This window comes from Girardinichthys multiradiatus, chromosome 9, assembly GCF_021462225.1.
Source record: "Girardinichthys multiradiatus isolate DD_20200921_A chromosome 9, DD_fGirMul_XY1, whole genome shotgun sequence".
Classification (NCBI taxonomy): domain Eukaryota; kingdom Metazoa; phylum Chordata; class Actinopteri; order Cyprinodontiformes; family Goodeidae; genus Girardinichthys; species Girardinichthys multiradiatus.
This window is the reverse complement of record NC_061802.1, coordinates 26,469,366-26,492,319: the sequence shown is the minus strand read 5'-3', so window position 1 is coordinate 26,492,319 and position 22,954 is coordinate 26,469,366. Positions and strand designations below refer to the sequence as shown.

Here is a 22,954-nt window from a genome sequence, read left to right as displayed (position 1 = left end):
TTCGTAACCTCTTTTAAATACAGTGGAGGTTCGGTGATGCTGTGGGCCTGGTTCTGCGTTATAGTGTATGGTATTATGAACTCTTGATAATACCTGGAGATTTGAAATCAAAAACTGGCTTAATGGTGGTCTATAACTTGTGGTTCTGGTTCTCAGGTCAACAGTGGCTCTTTAGGCCATCCACACTGGCTCTTATAAACTTAACATATATAGAACATAACAAAAAATGTCTAGTTATATCAGTTTTTCTATGCGTGTTTGCTCTGTCATTTTTTTTTAACCTTTATGCTCCAAACAACATACTTTTTCCTGCCTAACGTTCCATAAATATGGATTTTCCCATCTTGGAAAATGTATTCATTCTCTTTTTGTAAAAGGTAGAAATAAAATTGTGATTTTTTAATTATAAAACATGCACATTTCAATTAGTGGGTACTTCTAAAAAACATGAAAGCTATTGCTTTCCAAAGGTTTCGCAGCTCAAGACATTTTGTTTTAGAAAGTTAAAATGGCTCTTTGGTCTGCAAAGGTCGCTGACACCATTATAAACACGTGATAACAAATCTATATAGGTCAGGAAGACGAAGACTCCAGGGTTAAAGTAAACCAGGATGGTAAACCAACATAGGGTCTCTATTATTGTGCAGTGAACTAAATCTCTTGTTTTGTCAACAAGCATAGTGGAGAGGAAGGTGCGTTTACAGACAGAGCTGATAAGTTGAGCAACGGAAAGTCAGCTGCAGGTGGTTGGTTGTAAACAGCCTCTTCACGGCCACATCACTTCTTCATTGTTCCAGAAATATTCCCAGACGTCTGCACCTCTGCTCCCACTCATGCCTACCACCCTCCCTGACCCACAGCAGGAACCTTTCAGTGCAAAAGACACACACTCATAATCATCCACCCAATCCATTGTGGCTCTACAAAATAACGCTGCCCTTAAAGCTCCCTTCCACCCCCTCACTATGTATTTGTCTTTCCACACTGTGTGACCTACTTCAAAATGCTGCTGCCCCAGTGGCGCGCGGCTGACGATTGAGTTGCGTGTTGTTTTTGTTTGTTTGTTGTGTGTGTGTGTTTTACTTACAGGGCGCCTCGCTCCAATGAACATGCTGCATCAAAGCTTGCGCATCTCTCAGGCCATTAAGCCCGACACAAGCCTTTTACCCCCTCCTCTGCCTCCATTATGAGTTTTGTTTCCTCCCCAGAGCTCTAGTGAACTTAGCATTATTTCTCCCTCCTCCTCTCAGACACAGAAACAAAGACCCTCCTTCTCTTCGAGAGTACGCAGCCACTCTGGATACGAAATACTCTTCAGCAGCAGGTATCAGCTGACCATTTGGTATGAGGCAGACCGAGCCGAGTTAATCCAGGACCCTCCCCTGGCAGGAAGGACACGCTTCCTCTCTCACAGGCAGAAGAAAAACCACACCGCAGGCAAGCACTGAAAGCAGCTATGATAGGTTGCAGCAGCAGAGACAGATGTGGTGTTGATGCAGCAACCAGATCCGGGATTGGTTGGTGCTGGCCACCTGATCATATGACAGCAACTCAGACACACGTAGCACATCAAACGGATTTACTAAGAAGGGAGGAGGGAGGGGAGCAGACAGGGGAGGTAAAGGAAAGGGCAAACGTCAAGGTTGGTTATAAGAATAAAAAGCAAGAGAAAACGAGCAGCAAGAACTGTATATGGACAGGGGGTTGAGGGAAGACCCATGGATGGTTTGAATTAAGAGAGAAAATCTGAGAGGTAGCTTAACAAGAGATACAAGAGGAAAAATAAAATAAAAGTGCTTAGACACACCAGTCCAACCAGACATGAAAAATAGCAAAAAAAACACCAGTAGAGCAAAAAAGAGGAAGCCGTTGGGTCAGATATAAACCAGACTTTCAAATAAACTAAAAAAAAGCAAAAGGTTGAAGTACTTAACACATTCTGTCATAACACCATTCTTGGCACTATACAACCGACTTTTCACAACCTGAACTTTTTGTTCACCGAAAGAAACCCAAACACTTCACAACAACTAGTTCAAGGGTCAGTCCTCACGTACTAAATCTCCTCTAAAAACATTACAGTAAATCCAAAACGGTGCCGCAAGAGTCCTCATACAAGTACGCAAGTATGAGCATATCACACCTATACTCCCTCCACTGGCTCCCAGTCCCACTTCAGATACATAAATGCATCAGCTGCCACGATCCATCTTATCTACAAGAACTCATTCTACTCCAAACCTCCACCTGCACCCTCGGGTCCTCCAGTGGCCGGCTCCTCCAGGTTCCCTCTACCAGGCTCAGAACCATGGGGGGCAGAGCCTTTTGTTCTGCTGCACCTCGGATCTGGAATAGCCTCCATCCAGGCCTGGGAGTAGAGCTGACTGCAGAGTCTGGATTCTTTTAAAGTTGGACTTTCGACCTTTCAACTGTATTGAGGAAAGCTTTTAAAGCTAAATATCTCTATTGTACTCTTGTGTTTTAATTGTAGCACTTTGAAATTCCTTGGAATGAAAAGTGGATTAAACATAAAATGTATTATTGTTCAATTTAACTAGATGATATCACACATTAAAGTTGATTCATTAAAAACAGAAAAAAATATTTCAAACCTTTAGTTCTTGTAATTCTGATGATTATGGCTAACAGATAATGAAAACCCAAAAATATTTATCTCAGAAAATCAGAAAACTGTGAAACAGGTAAATATTGGAAACTAAAAACATCTACAGAAGTTTCCTGACCCTCTAAATAGTCTCTTAGTCTGGGTAAGTAGGCTACACAACCATGGGAAAGACTGCTGACTTTTGGAAATCAATGTCCTAGAGTCTGGATGAAGTGAGGAATATACATCACCTGAAGTTTCCACAGTCATTGATGGTTTGGGGTGCCATGTCTTCTTCTTGTGTTGGTCCACTGTGTTTTCTTAAGTTCACAGCCATCTACCAGGACATTTTAGAGCACTTCATGCTTTCTTCTACTGACAAGCCTTATGGAGATGCTGATTTAATTTTCCAACAGGACTTGGCATCTGCCCACACTGCTAAAGGTACCAAAATAAGTAATGCATGGAAAAGGAGGCCCAACCAAGTATTGAGCGCATAGAAATGAACATTTCTGTTCTAAAATATTTTTTTATTGATCCTATGTATGTCTTATTTCTTATTCTACCAGCCCTAATTATCAAAATTACAAGAAATAAAGGCTTGAAATATCTTGCATGTATAGTGAATCCATTTGTTTGTTTCAATTTTTGAAATGAGTGACAAAATACTGAGTTTTTTCACAATATTTTAATTTTGTTAGATGTACCTGTAGTGTCACCTGCATTATAGTCTTTTGCCACCAAATAACTTTGATTTCTCTGCAGAGTCACACCATGAAGAGCACGCATTTCTTATTGGCCTACAAATTGAGAATATGCAATCATTACTTTTAAATCTTTAATTACACAATAAATATGGTGGTGCTTTCTTTATGATTTTAAAATGAAAGTTTTATTTTAAATCCTCTTGTCAAAATTTCTTTGCTATGACAGTTTTCATGTTTGAAAGTGATTTTATTTAATGTCCAAGACTTCAGAGGATTTTTCCTTTGATTCTGTGAGACACGTCTGCCATTTTGATGTTAGATAAGGCGTCCTAATAACACTGCTTTTCCCATAGAATGTGCCAGAACATAAACCATGTTAGCATGTTATGCAGCACTGATATCGTTCAAGGAATCATACGTCAGCTGAATCTTATTGAATCTATCACAAGGTGGCAGATTCACTGTTTTCTACCAGCTAAAGTGGTTAAATGTTGCGAGATTACATCCCCCTCTAATTATCATATTCATTACACCTGTAAGTGGTTTTGCACCAACCTTTAACACGCCGTTGTCTCTCTTTCACTATCTTTGGTAACATAACCAATTTTCCAAGAAGCTGCTGTGTCAATTTATAGGAGAAGTTTGAAACTAAGACTTTGTGTTCAACTGTGGTCACCTTCAAGCACTAAGGATTAGGTGATTGAAGGTTACAATTACAGGATTCTGCTGTAGTTATACATCTCTACGGTTATATTAGCTGTTTTACCACAATCACTAAAGTCTGCAGCGTGTTTGCTCCTACAATGTGCCTGCAGAACCCTGTGTGCAGAAATGAGTAGAGCTTTCAGTTCTAATGGTTCAGGGTTAAAGTGATGAGAAATTAAGTTTTGGAAACAACAGGTCCCAGCAAATCCTGAAGTACTCTGATGTGTAACAACTGTCACAATCCAGGAGAAGAGACTCTGCTGCAGCTGGATCCTGCCTTGAAAGGCAAATATTCCCAACTGTCTGATCTATGTGTGAAAAGAGGTTAATCCTAAAAGCTTCAAATGTACTGGTAGCTATTAAGCCTGGGGGGGGGAGGATCAATACAACCATAGCTTGCATGTCAGCCAAAAAGTTCAATTTTGGTCTCATCTGAACAGAGCACATTCTTCATTTCCTCTGGCACTGTATATGTTGCACAAGTTAAATGTGAAAAATAAACACATCTGTATCTAGAACTCATGTTTATGATAATATTCCAGCTACAATTATAGTCCTATTTGAAGGTACAGGGTCTGAAAAACTACCCACACTCATGCTGACAGGCAAAGATCCTCACAGCCAAATCGCTTTTGCTTGTTGACACGCATTCATCCATATACAAACAAGGTGGTTTGCTACGTACCCGGAGCTGGAGGGTGTGACGGAGTATAGTTCCCTCTAAGGCGTGGATCCACTTCTCACGTTCGTCTGCATCTCGAGCTGAGGGCATAAGTGCACAAAAACACACCGTGTGAGCCACGTTTTCCATGAAGGCATGAATAGAAGCTGTGTTTGAGTCACACACTAATGACACCAGGACACAACACTGAGATGATATGAACATTGGGGACAGCGATGGAAATTATAGAAATACTAAATATATACATTTTTTGGGATGAAGAGAAAATATGTTTGTGTATCTATACCTTCTACAACCCATGAAACAACAGAGATGGGCTTCCAGTTTAGCAGTGCTGTAAAGAGCTATTTCACAGATTTTTTGGAATCTCAACCAACTAGGACCCATTTCAAACATATATATATATATATAAATCTAAAAAACTTAGTCTTGTCAGATAATCCAGACTGGATTATCCTTCACTAAACACTTATTCTTTAAAAAGGACAGTTTGTGATCTGTAAGTTCAGTTTTGTTTGTAAAGCACTCCAAAACAGAGGACTTTCAGTGCTTGAAGTCGTACACATTTTACCAACCCCAGATCCAATTTGAATCCCAGATCAAACAGGGTTTAGAGAAATTAGCTGTTTTCAGATTATGAGTAGGTATGTGTTAAACTACAGGTTGATAGGCTGTCAGTAATTCAATCACCAATATGATCAATAAGTGCGAAAGAAACTCAAGGCAGGATGAGGCAAAACAAACGATGGGATTTGAAAATAAAATAAATGTATAGTCTTTTATTGTTCAGAAACTCAGATTTTTATATTTTAGATAAAACATTCAGTTTTCTATATTTTATATTGATCCAGACCTGGAAAGACATTTAATTAAATTCAATGTTTACATGAAGAAGCAACATTCAGTTCTTCAGCTCCACTTTCTGTTTCTTTTCTTAGGTTTTCATCCTGTAAAGCACTTTGAATTGTCTTGTTGCTGAAATGTGTTATACAAATAAACCTGCCTTTCCTTAAGGACTATAAGAACCCTGAAAACGGCTGCACCAGAGTAACAGAACCATGTGTGACTCTTCCTCATGCTGTCAGCATTTCACTCAGACACGGCCTTACTATTTACCACATGTAAAAGAGGATCTAGTTTTTATCTAATTGTTCTTGTCTAAATCATCACCGTGAGCAACAAAATCAAAGCGACGCTATAAAACATTAATTATGACTTGGCAGCACTTCAGTATCACTACTCTTTTAAAAAGATGTAGAGTTTTCACGTCACAGATTACGGCATATCTTTAAAAGGTAAAGATCTTTAAAGTTTTACAAGTTAACTACAAATCCTGTAATGTTTAAAAAGAAAGTTGAATTTAAATGAACCAAACGAATAATTCAAATCTCTGACAGCAAGCCCTTATAATTTGAGGAACATGCAAATACAGGTGCCTCGCAGTTAATTAGAAAATCCAAGTTAACTTGGAGGTAAACTGAAAAATATAACTTACCAGATGTAAGTTCTTAAAATATATCACCCTGCAAATAATATAAACTACACGTTTCACTTTCTGAATTCAATTAAAGAAATAAACCAAATGACGATATTGCAATTCATTTAGATGTACCTTAAGTATATTTTACTCTGTTGACGCGTGTAAAAAAGGTGCTAAACTTTGACCCACATGCATCCTTTTTGTGCATGGAGGGGCTGCAGCCTCAGAGCAGAGAACAAACAAGCCGCCAGTGACATTAAACAGTAATTCTGTACAAGCTGTGATACATGCAGGGCATTGCAAGCCCTTCCTGTCTGCTTTGTGGGCTTTGTTTTATCCATCTTTTATGCACTTTATTGTCCTTGAGACACATACATGTTTTCATATATTCATAAAACTATATGTACAAGTTTTAAAACACACAAAGCAGCTTTTAATCAAGCTTCCCACAGGTGGGAGGCTGACCCATATAATAAAACCTCAAGCTTCTACACTGGCTGACAAACACTGTATGGGTTATTTCATGCTACAGCTGAAAAGCTTTTAAAGACATTAAAAGGCAGTGAAGGCTCACTCCAATCCACTCAGATACTGCCTCAGTGGCCTCTCACTTTCCCCCTTTGTCAAACAGACTCGCCAAAGAAGCAAATTAGGGCAGCTAATGTTGTTTAGCTGCTAATCATGGCAGAGACAGGACAGTGGCCTTGCCATTCAAGAAAAACAAAGAGCCAAGCTGCAAGAAATGTTCTTGTCTGTGTTTTACATGCACTCCACAAATTACTTTCAGAGGAACGTGTTTGCACTGATGCACTAAGTAGGTAAATCTACCCACCTACATGTTTGCTGTCGCCAGTAACAACGGCTGCACTGGAAGCGACCCTGCTGGCCTGTAGAGTTACTTATTCAAACAGATTATAGGTCATTCAAACATTTACTTGAAGACAAGCCAAGTATTTATAACTTTGACCCAAGTATCCAATAAACTGATTAATGTTAGTCAAAAGATGCAGGTGCCAGGAACACTAACAATGCTGCAAAGCCAGAAAAGAAATTCAATAATGATGTAAAGAGGGTGTTTTTGTTCTTTTCACATATATTATATAGAGGAACAGCAGTCTTAAGGCCCAGCTGCACAGTAGTGCCATAACAGAGAACTGTGTGCAGAGTAAACCCAATTACTCTAGGCTCTGATGCCCCTCTGATAAAGAAAAGTACTGGGAGACTATCAGAAGAACACAAAGAAGGACTGTACAAATATCAAGAGAAGCCTCTGTGTTTCCACTCACAATTACTTAAAAAAAAAAAATACAGTGAAACCACAAAACACTGAATGCAAATAACACAAAATAGTGCGGAACTGCAGAAGAGGATGAAAATAATCTACAAGGCCTTAAATGATGCTGCTGCTAAATCATGCTGTTTAGCTGTGCTTCAATGTGTGCTTAGTGACAGCAGATCTTACTTCAACAAGCAGAATGAGGAACTGATACTGCACAAACAGAAAAACACATCTGAGAAAAAGGATTATTGTCACTTGTCACATGATGCAACTCACCTCAGCACAACCAACTAAACACACTAGCATAGTTAAAACGACTGGAAGAGCATTAAACCAAGATACCAGACTGAGAGTTGCAAATTAAACCCTGGTAGAAAGACTGCTTGCATCATACAGATAAACTTCTTACTTATTTGAGACACATCATACATAAATCTGCATTCAAATATTCACAGTTTAATGCACGGACAGCAACTTTCTTCCAGTAACGACTGCCGTCATGTTTACTGGCATCACGCTTTTCCACTGCATTTACCAGGGTAACAAGTTACCAGAGTAGAAATTTACCTTAGAAAATGGCTGACCCTAGCAGGGCGGTAGCAGGATTTCCTTAAAAAGGAACTTACGGATGAAGTGTAGTGAAGAGGAGAGTGCTAAGCGCTGCAAGAGAACATTTTAATTCAGTTTGAAATAGGCTAAGGCTCATACTTTGTTTCAGATTTTAAATCAGCGATGTGCTTACAGCTGTCTTTGGCAATAGATGGAATAAATTCATGCTCTGAGGCAAAAATCAAAGCACTCACAAGCCCCAAGGATCATTAACAGACTGGATCAGATTTTATGTGGTTAATACTCAGACTCTCTTTAATAAATATCTGTGGATGCTAAAAACTTCCTCAACTTGGAGGTGATTATTACACAGTTTCACAGTGTAAACTCTGTAAATGAGTTTATGAGTAGAGGACCGAGTTTTAATCCAGACTGGACCTGTTTTTCCTCTTCTTCTTTTATCATTAACCAAGATTAGTCGCTGTGGGGGGTTTCTGTGTTAGTTTTAATGTTTAAAATCACAGCTTAAAATTCTGTGTAGCAGGGCTCTTGGTGTTTTCTTTGAACTCGAAAGTCAAATTTTCCAGGTTCCCATTTGGAAATACAATAACAACAACTCACTTAAGTTGGAATGCTGACTGGGAAAGTGAAGCTTGCATTATATATGGCTGCGTGCATATGGAATATAGAGAAAGTAGTCAGTGTAAACTGTTTAACACTTAGATGATTTTTACCTCTTTAAACCAGTGGGGCGCACAGAGCTGCAAAATGTGTATTTGTGAACATGTTCTCTTACTGCGTTTATTACTGATAGGAGGCAGCCACCACAACAATGAGCAAATTGTGCTGTTTTTCAACTTACAACTAGAAAGCTCCCAAACTGGATGTAAGACCACTCACCACCTGAGGTCCAACTTCCTAAACAAAGCAGAAGCAGCATCTTTTCCCCACTGAACTCAGCAACTGATGCGGCTGCAGTGGGAGGAGTTAACACCGAGCCTAAAAGGCCCTGTTCTGGACCTAATAGTGGAAGAAATATCCAGGAGCAGGCACCATTCTCATGCCTCCACCACTCACAGGCCTTTTCCAGTTCCAGTTTATCTGTGTCATACCATAACACTTAAACTGTCTGACGTCGTTAGTGTCTCTAAACTCCGACTACCGGTACAAATCCAACGCAACATAAAGTCATGCCAATGTAAGATTCACATTCTGTCACTGATTCAAAACACACCTCGTGTTTCATTTGTGCGTTTTAAGACATTTCTACAAATGTTTAACAAACTAATTCAAAGGAAATAAGAGTTACTACATGTATAGCATCTTTGTCTGGAAATAAAGGAATAATTTAAATTGCAATGATATGAAAGAAGTCGGTACAATATTCTACATTAATCCTTCAACTAAATGCAGAGAAATTATGTCTGAGTGAGGAAAGGTTCCTGGTTTTCTGCTGTAATTTTTGGGAAAGGTTGTGGTTTTACTGGCCAGGCATAATCTTATGCAGACAACTGCCGAGGAAGCATTTATGTGAGTGAACCCCTCAGTGCATGTTGACTGTTGCAGACTGTGTGATTAGAACCAGGTCAGGAGTTTCATGTACATAAATCAAGCTGCTACATTGTTTTAGCCCAATAGACCAAGGACAATGTCATCCAAGGCAAGTTTCCTGAACGTACGGTTCTTACAAACTCATACAAGACAACACATGAGGTAACAGGATCAGTATAGACTACTTCACTAAATGCCATTGGCTGAGGTTCTCATTACATTTATTTTCCTTTTGAATAATGCCCCATTTTCCATAAAAGACGCTGCTCCTTCACCAAGAAGAGCTCTGTGAGTTATGCATTGTATTTCTTTTTCCTTTCCCCAGGTCCGGACAAGCTGTGATCCAGTTTCAACATCTCTGCTCTTCCTGGAGTTTTCACAGAAAACAATCCATGATTTTCCAAATATTTTCCAAATCTAAATCTGAAACGAGTTTAGGGCGTTTGTTTTCAGCCCTCTTTACTCTGACAGCTATAAATAAATCCAAAACAACCAATAAGTAAAAAGAGTTCCCCGACATGTAACCTGTATAAATGCAGCGGCTCTGTGAAGGTCTTGGGTTTGTTAGAGAACATCTTACAGAGCACTGATCAATCCATCATTTGAAAATAGAAGGAGAGTGGCACAACAGCAAACCTACCAAGACATGGCAATCCATCTAAAATGACAAACTGGACAAGAACGGTATTCAAAAAAGCAGCAAAGAGGTCCATAGTAAATCTGGAGGAGCAGCAGAGATCCACTGTTCGGGTGGGAAAATCTATTGACAAAATATGGCCTTCCCAGAAAAGAGGCAAAAAGAAAGCCATTGTTGAAAGAAACCCATAAGGAATCCAGCTTGCAGACATGCAAACATGTGGAAGCAGGATCTGCTACCAGATGAGACCAATATTTAAGTTTGTGGCTTTCAAAAACAGGCAAAATGCAACACATCACCCTGAAAACATCATACGCCTGGTAAAACATGTTGGTAGCAGCATCATGCTAAGAGGATACTTTTATCTTCAAAATTTCTGTTCACAGCTGCTGCGCCATCAAACCTCACTGGGTTTAAGTTTTTCTGAAAATAAGAACAAGCAAAAACCTCAAACCGTAGATGTGAAAACTTGGCAGATACATACCCCAAAGAACCTGCAGCTGCAGTTGAAGTGAAACGTGGCTCTTCAAAGTATTGACTCAGAGGGGCTGAATACAAATGCAAATCACAACTTAAAAGGCCTTCACAGAACAGCTGTATTCATAATTTAAATATCTATAAACTTACAGATGTACCCTAATTACTAATACCGTCTGTTTTCTCAAGGCAGCTGGTTTCACTAGATTGGATTTAGTGGTATCAGAGTAAAGTGGGGCTGAATGTAAATGCACAACGCACATTTGAGGGTTTAATGTGTGAAAGGTTTCGGAAACCATGCATCATTTTCCTCCCATTTCATATTTGGGTATTACTATGTGTTGGTCAATCAAATAAAATCCCAATAAAGTACATTAAAGTGTGTGGTTGTAATGTACCAAAATGTGGAAGAGTTCAAGATGTATGAATACTTTTGCCATGCACTGTATGTACACATCCGACTGAGACATGGACGACTACAGAAGATCAAATGCAGTCCTATTTGGACGGAGTGCTAGAAACCCAAAAAAGCAGGAAATAAGTGAAATCGAGGATGGATAATAGACCCTCGTGGCTGGTGTGATTCTCTGGGCATGCTGAGAGAAAGTGACAAGAGATGGATAGGTACAACAGAAAAGACCAAGTGAGCAGAGTGCAAAGAGGGAAGGGTGGAGAAGGCCTTTCAGGCATCTATGATGCACTGCTGGGGGAGTGGCCCTGATGAATTATGGATGATCCTGTAAATAGCGAGAGAACAGGTCAGCACAGTGGCCTGCAGATATTTCACCTAGTTATAAACTGCAGCTATAACTGCAGTTAAAAGCTACAGTCACAATGAGCCGAACAACAGCAGGTAAAAAGGAAAATTCTGTTATAGGTCTATGGATTCTTTCTAAACCATCCTCATCCTCTCTGCAGTGTCGCTGTACACCTCCTCACATAGTCAAAAACCAAAACACCTTACCCACGCATTGGCCCATGCATAACGGCAAATATATATATATATATATATATATAGACACAGCTCTAGACTGAGCTTCCATCCTAAGAGATTGACTGCATAAAATGAGATAACTGAGATCTCTTTACGTCAACAGAGAAATCTGCTCCTGCCCAACATCCTGAGCACTGCTTCATGCCCATGCTCACAGCCAGAATCTCATGTTCCACGTTCATTAGGAGCTCCATGCTCCTCTTCCAGTGGTGATATGTCAGATGATCATCCATAGCGTTCACGTTTACATCAGTGACATTACATTGTCGTTTCTCAGACAAAATAATAAACAGAAAGAGCTAGGATATACAGCGTGCAAAGTTGATACGGTCCTGAAACGTGATCTCGACTGTTTAAGACTCTGACAGGGGTAATATCGCACAAATATATCAGTCAGCTAATTTTCCCTTGATAGGCTCTGATGGTTGAGTGGCAGGTCAAATATTGAATGTTTGGATTTATTTATCGCTCATTAATCGCATAAAAACCTTTTTAGCAATCAGCACCATTATCCCAATTAGAATGAGTAAATATAACTGAAGTGTCTCTCTATACTTTTAGACTGAAGTTATTTTAAACGTTTTTCAAGGATTCTAAGAGGTTGCCAACATTTGGAAACTTTACATTGCCCATGGCCAACAGAGCTTAAAAGAGAATAAAATAAAACAAGTCAAAAATAAAAATCAGCCTAAATATGATCTGTAACACACAGGATCCGATATTTGATCCCAGAAGGCTGTCAGTACTGGGTCTGATACTGGTACTGGATTGGATCTGTTCCATCTATAATTATGAAGATTAATGTTGGAGCCGGCAAGGAAGATGTGAAAGAAACACAGAAATCAGTATCAGCCAAAAGAAGACTGATTAGTGCACCTCTAAAGTAACTGCTTTATCTGGACCACCTACATAAAAAAGAAGATTATCTTGATGCCGATGAGGCAAATTTCTAAAACTGACAATATACACATAAAAACTGAATCTTGGACCGACTACAGCATAAGAGCTGAAGACCTGGTAAAGGAACTTCTAGAATAAATGATAATATTCGTACTTCTACTTCAAGATTAACGCAAAGGTTTCATAACATGCATGCAATTTATTATCCCCCTGAGAGAAGGACAAACTAACACGGCACAGCCAAGCCAACAAGCATCAGTCATCCAAAATATCCTTTTCTACATAAACCCAGTCTGTTTCCAACGGTCATTAATTCTTTACAGCCTACTAGACAGTCTACTTCACTCTGCTCTAAATCGTCCTTCACCCTGGGCCACAGACCAAAATACCCAAGTGCAACAGAACACCGTGCTCCACCCAGACTCCCCATCCCAGAAGACAAACAAACGTCTCCTCCTTCATATCCTCGCCCCTGGCGCTGGCATGCATTCGGACCATGAGACGTGCACGCTTTCCTTCTTACCCTTGCGTTTGTAGAACCACAGCATACAGCTTCGGAACACAGACATGGGACAGGGCATGGAGGAGGTGAGGGAGACGGGGGGCCCATGGACCCTCGAGACGGAGGTGAAAAGGGGGTGCTGGATGTGAAGGTGTGTAGGCCCTGGTGATGGAAAAATGAAGGTGGACGGACAAATGGAAGGGCAGTGATGAAGGAAACCAAGAGGAAGTTAGTTAAAGACCTGACGGAGCGTTAGGGTTTGAAAGAAAGGAAAACAGGGTGTCTGCGGTGAACTGGACAGCTTTCTGTCCCCCCGCACCATTCCAAAAAAAAAAACAAAAAAAAAAAAAAAGAGGGAAAGATTGACGAACAGGAGGGGCTGGTTCCTTCTCTTTGGGGTGAATGGTTGTTCAAAAGTGAGCAGCAGCAGTGGTGCAGCAAACAGTGAACAGCATCAGCATCAGCCAGGAGAGACCTGAGCTCAGCTCCAGGCTCAGCACTATTCCCTCATTATTCCCAGAGGCTCAGCTGTAGAGACACATGAGCAGCAGTCTTCCTCCACAGTCGAGAGGCCCGAAGAAAAGGAAAAAGGATTTACTTGCTCATGCCGTTCCAAAGGAATGAAAAAGATACTGTTTATCAACAAAGAAATGCCAGCCTGACCTGGAGCGCTTATTCAGAAAAGGAGGATATTGCTCAGACACATGCAGCCTGCTGCAACTCTGTATAGATTCCTGTGTGTTCACGCGTTTCCTGGCTTAGGAGCAAACCAATCCAAGTCTTTAGAAGGCGGGGATGGAAAGAGGAGAGAGAGGGAGACTACTTGAACAGCACAGATGGATGCCAGAAAGATCTCAGAGACTGAGGCAGACAGAGATGGCAGCTTGAAGGAGAGGAGAGGACACCTCACCTTGAAAGTGGAAAGTCTTCTGGTCCACAGTGATGGTGAATGTGCTGTCGTCCTCGTCATCTATGCCAATCACAGCTCCCTGAGCACATAGAGAGAACACAGGCGGTCACACAGCCGGACACGTCACACTCCACTTTCCATTCCTAAACTCACGCCCTCCCTCCACATAACCCAGCAGCCTTCTATTAGCTCCGTTTACTCAATTAACCTTCTCAATAACTCCTTCTTTCCCATTAAAAACCTTTACCTCTTAACTAGATTTCTTCTCGTGTGTGTAAAGGCAGCCTTTGGCACACAGAGATAGAGAGAGAGAGAGAATGGGGAGAGAAGGAGAAGGAGGGGGGAGTTTGGGAGAATGGAGGAGAAAAGCAGGGGAGGGTGGAGAAACAGAGACAGCACCAGAAAAAAAAAAGTACCGCAGGGATCCGGGCCAGTGACTGACTGGGACATTCAATTCTGCAACAGAAACGGGCGTGTGACCCAAAGTGAAATATTATGTAGGAAGGGTGGATGAAATATGTTGCAAAATATTGAAAAAATACTACTTTTGTCATTTTAGTTGAGTTCTTTCCAATCAAATTAACATTAGACTCCTCATCATAATGGTGTCACTTCCTTCAGAAACAAAACAAATATCATGCTTATTTTTCTACAACCTTCCAATAAATATAAACCTGGACAGTCTTTAATTTAATGGGAAAGTTAGAAACAAATTACTGGATGTTTTTCAACGATAAGTTCAACTCAGTTCAGTTTATTCATATAGAGCCAATTTACAACATATGTAAAGTCAACACGTCTAACAAAACAAACAGCTCTCATTCATACATGTAGAAACATAAATAATCAAATCATTTCAATAACGATTCAAGCTCAAATTAATACATTCCAACACTTTCCTACACATAATTCAATGCAGCGAAATGAAGGAAGCCCAGCTGATTGCACTGAGTGATTTTGGAGCAATTGGAACATATGTACGGTAATTGAATTTGAAATCGGTCTCTATGATTGGATTCGCTTGAATTTTTGGTGTGTCGAGACAATATTCGTTGTGAATCGGTGCAACATAAATAAACTTACATTTAGATTACTTAACTACTCAGAAGGATAAATAATAATCAAAAATTCTTCCTGACAATATTCCAACATTTGGAGGAAGACGATATGGATGAAGGACATTAAGCAAACTGCTGTTTCTCAGAGACATTTTGCCTTTTAAATTTTCAAGCTATTCAGGATTTATAGCTAATGCCAGAATTAATCATACCTCTGGCAGATTTAGGTTTAAAGTAATGCCTTAATTTTAACATCTTTCTTTTGACTGAGGGTAGGCTGATATTAACGTTTTTTCAGCGGCCCACCGGATTCTAGACTGACAGAATGTGTGGAAGGAGCTAAAGATTAGGGTGATGGCAAGGAGGCCTTCCAATGTTTCATCATCAACAAATCAGTGGAAACATGCAAAAAGATTGTTAGTATTTGATGATGTAGTAATGATGTAAAGCCAATCGGAAACAAACTTATTGGATGAATAAAAATTATTTTATATCCAAATCTGCCTGGGGTGTGAATCATTTTGACTTAACTGCACATTTAATGTTTTATTTACACCAGACCATTTTTCCTCCATATTACAAAGGTGATTATAATCAGCAATGCTTTAGATTCCAAGTATCCTTCAAGCATGATGAAAAGTCTCCAAACTCAACACAAACCTAATCTTAGCTGAGGCCCAGCCACTCAGGACCCTCGCAAAGAGGTCTGAGCGCGCATGTTGCCTTTTTCAGTACTAAGACAATCAATAAAGCTTTAAACTCAAGGCTTCATAAGGTAGATGATCAAACAAAAAACAGACAGGAAGTGAAAATGTCAGTATTTAAAAATAAATCAGAAAAATACTCTGCTATATTGAGAAATTTATTATTTGACAAAGGAGAGCCTAAAAAGATTTTTACCTTTTATATCTTATCCAGTACATCATTGAAATGTAACCAAGGATATTCTATCACCTGACCTGCAAGTTTTTGTTATACTTTCAATTATTTTTAAGGTTGAATATTCAAAAAGTTCTCAAGTGTCATGTACAATTTAATTTAAATCACATATAATTTTATATTAAACCCCATTTCCATTGATTGAGCTCTCCATTCAGGCCAGTTAATTCATATGAGAGCTTTTCTAATTTCTCTCTAATTAAATCAAACTGAGTGACCTACTGCTGGTGGATACGACATATTTGAAGTCAGATTACAGCATTGTCTCATAGTAGATTATGAATAGATAACAGAAAAAAATATTAGAAAAAGGAGCTGCTGGCAGCTGTTAATTAATCAGTGTTAGGGCAAAGATTCAGTGCGATTTAGAGACTCTTGTAATTGGACTGAACACTGAAGTTAAATACTTTTACTTAAAAGAGAAATAAGGCTGCCTCGTAAAGCTTTTTAAGAGGAAACTGACACAAACAGAAAAGAAAACACTTTAGACCTTAATACACAAAACTGATAATTAGATCTGGGTTTAGTAGCTTACAGGAAAACAGTGTAAACAACTAAATCAGTTCTTTAAATATTTAATTCTCCTTAACAGCGAAACTTAGTTCTTAACTTGTACTTTCTACATGTAAACTTGTGTCTTTTTTTTTAAATGTCCAAATGATGTCTCTAATGTCAAAGGTGGGTATCAAACCAATGTTACGGCTACAACTGAAACCGTTGTCCCATGACAAACTGAGAACAAATTACAATGTTTTCTTTTCCCAGAAACCGCAGAAGATACTTCCTCCCATCTATGGGAAACAAAGTAAGATTTAAATGTAATAAAGCACCTGTTGGCTTATTATCTACTTTAAAAGTTTAATTTATGCTAAACTTTGCCCCTTTTATTTACACAACACTGTGTCCCAAATGCTACCAGATACAATCAATATGCACCACAAATGGGTTCAACTCGAACGGCACAAAACTCAACATGCTGCAGTGGATTGGCCGATAAATAAACAAACTCCTGCGACTGACGTTCCGTTTAATGTGGTCTCATCTCTTGTCTACAAGCCATCTAATGTGGCACACTGATTGTCTCATTTTAAGTATCAGCGATTACACAACACATGGACCCAGAGTCCAATCTTTGCACACAGCAACTTGACACCAAATGACTGACACCATTCTCAGAGGTGATTGCAGCAGAACACTAAACAGTCATATAATGAAGGTGGATAACATCTTATTTACATAAATCATTACAGACATTCTTTAATATTTACCTAAAACAGATGACCTGAGAAACAACTATTATTTGTTTACCCTACCAGAAACTAATGGTAATTCTTGCTTTGTCACTTATTAAAGTCAACAAACAAACAAAAAACAACCAACTTCCTCTTATATAAAAACCATGGCAAGGTAGCGAAGCATCTGCTGCCATCTAGTGGACAACCTAAACAATGAAAGCATACTGGATTGAGGTAAAAGTCTACTATGAACTGTGCATAATCTTTTCCTGCGGCACCAAACATGTTTTTGTTTTTATATAGCTGAAAATGCAGGTAAGCAAACATGCGGAGAGAATATTAACCAGCCAAAAACAAGAAGGTTTTTAACAATCTTACTCTGAGTCGCACACAGCCTCTTCTGGATCCTCGCATCATTTTGTCCTTAGACTGTAAAACAAGAAGAAGAAAAAAACAAAAATGGCAGAAATTTAGATTGCATGAACAAATGCTTAAATCTGTTTAGCTGCTGAGTGTTGGTAATATGCATGGGCCGGTTTCACGCTATATACAGGTCCTTCTCAAAATATTAGCATATTGTGATGAAGTTAATTATTTTCCATAATGTAATGATGAAAATTTAACATTCATATATTTTAGATTCATTGCACACTAACTGAAATATTTCAGGTCTTTTATTGTCTTAATACGGATGATGTTGGCATACAGCTCATGAAAATCCAAAATTCCTATCTCACAAAATTAGCATATCATTAAAAGGGTCTCTAAACGAGCTATGAACCTAATCATCTGAATCAACGAGTCAACTCTAAACACCTGCAAAAGATTCCTGAGGCCTTTAAAACTCCCAGCCTGGTTCATCACTCAAAACCCCAATCATGGGTAAGACTGCCGACCTGACTGCTGTCCAGAAGGCCACTATTGACACCCTCAAGCAAGAGGGTAAGACACAGAAAGAAATTTCTGAACGAATAGGCTGTTCCCAGAGTGCTGTATCAAGGCACCTCAGTGGGAAGTCTGTGGGAAGGAAAAAGTGTGGCAGAAAACGCTGCACAACGAGAAGAGGTGACCGGACCCTGAGGAAGATTGTGGAGAAGGGCCGATTCCAGACCTTGGGGGACCTGCGGAAGCAGTGGACTGAGTCTGGAGTAGAAACATCCAGAGCCACCGTGCACAGGCGTGTGCAGGAAATGGGCTTCAGGTGCCGCATTCCCCAGGTCAAGCCACTTTTAAACCAGAAACAGCGGCAGAAGCGCCTGACCTGGTCTACAGAGAAGCAGCACTGGACTGTTGCTCAGTGGTCCAAAGTACTTTTTTCGGATGAAAGCAAATTCTGCATGTCATTCGGAAATCAAGGTGCCAGAGTCTGGAGGAAGACTGGGGAGAAGGAAATGCCAAAATGCCAGAAGTCCAGTGTCAAGTACCCACAGTCAGTGATGGTCTGGGGTGCCGTGTCAGCTGCTGGTGTTGGTCCACTGTGTTTTATCAAGGGCAGGGTCAATGCAGCTAGCTATCAGGAGATTTTGGAGCACTTCATGCTTCCATCTGCTGAAAAGCTTTATGGAGATGAAGATTTCATTTTTCAGCACGACCTGCACCTGCTCACAGTGCCAAAACCACTGGTAAATGGTTTACTGACCATGGTATCACTGTGCTCAATTGGCCTGCCAACTCTCCTGACCTGAACCCCATAGAGAATCTGTGGGATATTGTGAAGAGAACGTTGAGAGACTCAAGACCCAACACTCTGGATGAGCTAAAGGCCGCTATCGAAGCATCCTGGGCCTCCATAAGATCTCAGCAGTGCCACAGGCTGATTGCCTCCATGCCACGCCGCATTGAAGCAGTCATTTCTGCAAAAGGATTCCCGACCAAGTATTGAGTGCATAACTGTACATGATTATTTGAAGGTTGACGTTTTTTGTATTAAAAACACTTTTCTTTTATTGGTCGGATGAAATATGCTAATTTTGTGAGATAGGAATTTTGGGTTTTCATGAGCTGTATGCCAAAATCATCCGTATTAAGACAATAAAAGACCTGAAATATTTCAGTTAGTGTGCAATGAATCTAAAGTATATGAATGTTAAATTTTCATCATTACATTATGGAAAATAATGAGCTTTATCACAATATGCTAATATTTTGAGAAGGACCTGTGTATATATATATATATATATATATATATATATAGCAAAGCTCTGATAGGTTTCCGTTTCAAAACAAGAACATTTTATTTTAAACCACTCCAACACTTTTAAATCCTTTCAATGAGATGCCAGAAAAATTGTTAAGAGTGACCATATCTGTTTTTCTGGCATAAAGTAAGTTTTGGCATCTCAGCTTAGACTGCTGCCCCTGTGACCCGGTTCAGGATAAGCAGAAGATGAGGAGTATGAGTATAAATTCAGTTGTTTGGAAATGTTTCGAGTCGAGGACTAAGGCCTCCGAACATTGGTCGTGCGTTTGACCCCTGTGACACTGCCGTGCCCCGAGCCTGATTATGAAGAACTTATTAGTGTTGCTCTATAAAGAATTGAAAATTATTATCTATCCAACAAGCACAGCTTAAGTAATACTAAATTCATTGGCCGTTTTTTATTTTTTGCTTAAATCAATTAATCAAAATAACAATAAATTAATGTTGTAGACACAACTGTTATAAATGTTACAATGAATACATTATATTATTTTAGCAACAGTACGGATAATTGTTGTTTCACTTTTAAATAGAAGCAAATAGCACAAGATCTCTAAAAATGTGTGTGGTTCAATTAAGTATGAAATTAAAATGAACCCCCCTAAAGTGTCATCAATGAAACATCCCATTTTACACATAAAAAATGTTTTTTTTTTTTGCTCTCGGTGGAGGACGACGCTTTTTCTCTGTCTCCCACCCCCTCCCATATCTGCCCTGCTTCAGCTCTGTGTCTTGTCTTTGGAGCCTCTTCTTGCATATCTTCCAAATTCTTATCTTCAACCTCTCCTGGAAGTTATGTAAACATGACTCTCTGCTCCCTCCCTTACCCCCTCACACCACCTTCACCGTTCCCGGCATGATGTTGTTTTGTCAACTTGTTGCTTCTTTGTTCTGAGGTTTTTTGCAATCTCAAACTGTATCCTGCTAAGGATAAAGTGTGAAATATGTTTTTTTTCCTCTACTTACCTAATGTGGCCTCTTTTCTCATCTAACAAGGGCAGCACCTGTGAGTGGGCAGCAAAGCCTCGGTGACCCGTCCCCCCCTTGTCTTGTGTCATGATGTCTGTTTGGATGGGTTGTACTGGAATTCTAATTTCCCCTCGGGGATCAATAAAGTATCTTTGAATTTGAATTGAAAAAGATTAATTTGTCAGTGAAAATCTCCACCACATTTTTTTAAGTGTCCTGCTCCATTTCAAATTTGTACCATTCATGAACTGCTGTTGGGGGGGCACACTTAATCATTCCAAGGGCCCCAAATGGCCTCCAGGTTTCACTGTGGACACCCCTGATCAAAGCCACAGTTTGCAGAGGTAACAGAAGTGTAAAAGTATCTCATTGTACAAAGCTATCGGTCAAACAAAAAATAAAAAAATCAACCCCATTATATTGATCGTGACCAAACAGAAAGTCAATACAGACACAGTTCACCTAATAATTTAATTCAATGGCTCAAACAGGTACAGTAAAGGCAGTCACAAGTCAAGTAATTTGAGAAAATATGGGACAACGGGGACATTACAAAAACTGAATATCTGAAACTGTTCAGAGAGGTTGCCAAGAGCCCAAACGCAACACTGAAGCAGCTGCAGAAATTTCCAACAAGGACTGGTTGTGTTCCACATGTGACAATAACTTCCTGTATATGTCTGGACTAAGGCGTAGTTTTGCATGCGAAGAGAAAAAAAACATGTATTTGTTATGGTCGGTGGAAACCAAATGTGAACCTTTGGGCCAGAATACCAAATGGTATGTTTGGCACAAAAACATCAGTAAAAGAACATCATGCCCACAGTGAAACATGGTGGTGAGAGCATCAATATCTGGGGTGACTTTCCTTCAGATGGGAATTGAGATTTTGTTAAAGTGGATGAAGTAATGAATAGTTACAAATACCAGTCAGTTTTGGCCCCAAACATTTATTTAGAAAGCTAATCAGAATCATATTCATTGTCCAGGATTTGGTGAACAAGCAAGCAATTTCACATCATCACATTTTACACTATTATTTTCTTTTAGAGTCGAGCCACTAATAACCCTTCGTTTCAAATCTGCTGGGCTTTTAATTATCAACATATCCTGCCTAACACGGCTTTTTCGTTTTGTAATATACATTTGTCCTGATTTCTGCCATACATTAATGTGTCTCTTTACATATTCAGTCTATTCCTTGAAGCCAATATGCTTCTTGGTGTACAGCAGATCAAAGACGACATAAGCTACTTTCTGAGCGATAAGGACAATCCTGATAACTAATCTGTTTACAACTCTAGCATGATTAATCATCGTGAAACTGAACTCTGAACAATGAGCACACTGCAATGAGACTGATCAAAAACTAACTAGCATTTCCTCCCACCGAGTCTTAGTCGTTAAAATATAAACAATAAACCATTCCTAAACCAGTAAGTGTTGGACTATTTATCTAATTATTAAAACCAGATACCGCTTCACCAACCTTACTGCTGTTAACTAACCATGGCAATGCTTCTACTAGTGTATTCTGCTGTTAGCCCAGTTAGCCAGCTGCATTTGCGGAAGTAACCACCAAAACTGCTACATTATTGGTTAGTTGGTCTTCAAGGCTCCCTGCTATTGGCCAACGAGCGTTTCAGTCGTCAGATAGACCCGCCTCTTCAAGCCAGCTGATACTCCCAACTCCTGACAAACACAAGGCCTTATCTTACTTCTGTTCAACAACTAGCAACATATTTAACCGTTTAACCCCTTCAGTTGGCCACTTTAACCCTTACCGAACAGTGGAAATGAACATACCGTGTAGTACGATAAAAGGCCTGCGTTGTAGTCCAAAACAAACCACCGGTATTGCCAGCCTTTCATGACGTTAGTCCACTTGCTTAGCGGCCCCTCCATGATGGACGCCATCTTTACAACAGGCTACGGTTGGGGAGGAGCCACATATGGTGAGGGCCAGGATGCTGCTGAGGAGGAGGAGGGTGATGATCATGATGATGAGACCCCATTATTAAACCTAGGGATAGCTCCTGTTTCTACATTCCAATAAAAGTATAATACTATATAGTTCTTAATTACGAATAAAACTTTAACTAACTTATATACATGTTTTCAAATACTCTGAAGCAACACTGATAAACGTTGAATACATATTGAGTCCCCTCCACCCTTAAAACGTCCTTTGAGAAGATGGGTAAAAAGCGTTAATAAAATCATGTTTTATTGCAGCAACATAATCACATACTGAACATTTAGAAAATCAAAGAATATTAATGCAGTGGGGGGACTCCAGATTAGGATAATGGCTCTATCGTAATGTTTTAACAAAATCACCTGGTGCAGGCTTTCTATAAGATTTATGTCTGAGAAGGTGGCCATACAGGCAGCAGTACTGGATTTTTCTGTAAAATGTTATTTAATGGACTTTAAAAAGGTTCCCAGGAACTTTGGTTGAGAAACAGACCCATTGTGTCACAGATCTTCCATTATACAGTGGTGATTTGGATGCTTTTCTGCATGTTTATCTTTTGTTTCACATCAGATCCGCCTGGGTTTATTTTTTACAGCT

The 22,954-nt window shown here is 39.6% G+C and overlaps 1 protein-coding gene across 2 annotated transcripts in view; it reads right to left on the bottom strand.

The window, feature by feature from the left end:
* osbpl9 (oxysterol binding protein-like 9) overlaps positions 1-22,339 on the bottom strand; it is a 43,807-nt gene extending 21,468 nt beyond the window's left edge. The window contains exons 1-4 of one of the 2 annotated variants that reach the window (XM_047374775.1): positions 22,186-22,339; positions 17,589-17,639; positions 13,979-14,057; positions 4,703-4,779 (exon numbers count right to left, since the gene is read on the bottom strand). In XM_047374775.1, the coding sequence (XP_047230731.1) occupies positions 4,703-4,779; positions 13,979-14,057; positions 17,589-17,639; positions 22,186-22,296 (318 nt within the window). In that variant the 5' untranslated portion in view covers positions 22,297-22,339. The remainder of the gene's footprint in view (positions 1-4,702; positions 4,780-13,978; positions 14,058-17,588; positions 17,640-22,185) is intronic. The other variant, XM_047374774.1, reaches the window with a different exon arrangement.
* Positions 22,340-22,954: the final 615 nt, after the last annotated feature.